The 1,416-nt window shown below is 55.4% G+C and overlaps 1 protein-coding gene across 1 annotated transcript; it reads right to left on the minus strand.

The window, feature by feature from the left end:
* Nucleotides 1-255: 255 nt before the first annotated feature.
* On the minus strand, nucleotides 256-1,216 carry LOC100347856 (calmodulin-alpha). Its single transcript, XM_002721679.6, has one exon. The coding sequence runs from the start codon at nucleotides 1,060-1,062 to the stop codon at nucleotides 613-615; it is 450 nt and encodes a 149-aa protein (XP_002721725.1). The 5' UTR covers nucleotides 1,063-1,216; the 3' UTR covers nucleotides 256-612.
* Nucleotides 1,217-1,416: the final 200 nt, after the last annotated feature.

Genomic DNA, 1,416 nt, shown 5'->3' on the forward strand with positions numbered 1-1,416 from the left:
TAACCATGGTTTCTGGTCCTTACCAGCAGCTCAGATAGACCCTAAAGCCAAAGAGGCCTGTGCCCTCCCTCCCACTCAGTATGGCCACTCACCTTTTCTCTTCCTCGGTCATCAGGGGAGGCAAGAAGTAGACCATGGGGCCTATTCAAGTCAGTTCTCCCACCCTGGCCAAGGACTGAAACTCAAAAGAACCGTGAATGTACTCTTTGGGGCCCTCATATTCTCCTCTTGCCAGTCCAACATCAAGAGCACAACTGGACTTTGCATTCTTTTTATTTGGATCATCACATCAGTTAGAGACCCCTCACAACAGCCCTGTGAGGTAGGGAGCACCCATTCCACCACTGGGAGAAGAGGAGAGCCCAGCCCGGGGAAGGCTGCCTTTTGCCCAGGGTCTCATCAGGCAGAGAGGGGTCTCGAGCAGCCCCCAGTGGCACAGCAGCACGCAGGGCAGGAGAGCAGAGTCTTCTCACCAGTGAGGAACTTCCCATCCACCAATCCAGACTTTCCTTTTTCATCCCCATCACAAAAGCAAGGTCCCCCAAGAAGGTACAAGAACCTAGCAGGCCAGAGTCAGGTAGGCAGATGGGTGGGGCCGGTGTCCCCCAAACCTCACTTTTGGGTGAAAATGTGCATGAATTCCTCGTAGTTCACCTTGCCATCCTTGTCTGTGTCGGCCTCTTGGATCATAGCATTCAGCTCCTCATGAGAAAGCTTCTCCCCCAGCTTGCTCATGACCTGCTTGAGCTCTTCCACACTAATGTGGCCGTCACCATTCAGGTCAAAGGCTCGGAAAGCTTCCCGCAGGTCCTGCTCACTGCCCCCTGCCTTCATCATCCTGACCATCTCTGCCAGGAACTCTTGGAAGCTGATGGCTCCGTCTCCATCCTTGTCCACTCGGGTGATGAGAGCCTTCAGCTCCTCCTCCGAGAGCTTCTTGCCCAGCAACTGCATCACTGCACCCAGCTCCTCGACGCTGATGGTGCCATCCCCATTCTTGTCGAACCTGGAGAAGGCCTGCTTGAACTCAGCCACCTGCTCTGGAGACAGCTCCTCAGCCATGCCTGCGTCTCCCGTAGCTCGCCGAGCTTCCGAGCTTGCTGCCAATGTGCTGCTCTCAGAGTTTGTGGTTCAGAACTCAGGGCAGCTGCTGGGTCTGAGCAGTGTCTGTGGGGAGCCTTGCCCTGGCATGGGAACCCCCTCCTTTTCTGCATTTGGAGCAAAGGGAGGAGAAATGTTCCCACCCTTCCCTGGGGCAAGATCCTCCTCCCAGGGAGGGACAGACCAGCTGCAGACAAGAAATCTAGGACTTGGAGTGGGAGGGTCCCCTCTAGGAGAGTCTGGTGGGAACCAGCATGTTTAACACACAGTAGGGTCTCAGACCTACCTGTTACACTCACAGGGAAGACAACTGGG

The sequence above is a fragment of the Oryctolagus cuniculus genome, chromosome 13, assembly GCF_051225735.1.
Source record: "Oryctolagus cuniculus isolate XC-2025 breed Fujian yellow rabbit chromosome 13, ASM5122573v1, whole genome shotgun sequence".
In the NCBI taxonomy this organism is placed as follows: domain Eukaryota; kingdom Metazoa; phylum Chordata; class Mammalia; order Lagomorpha; family Leporidae; genus Oryctolagus; species Oryctolagus cuniculus.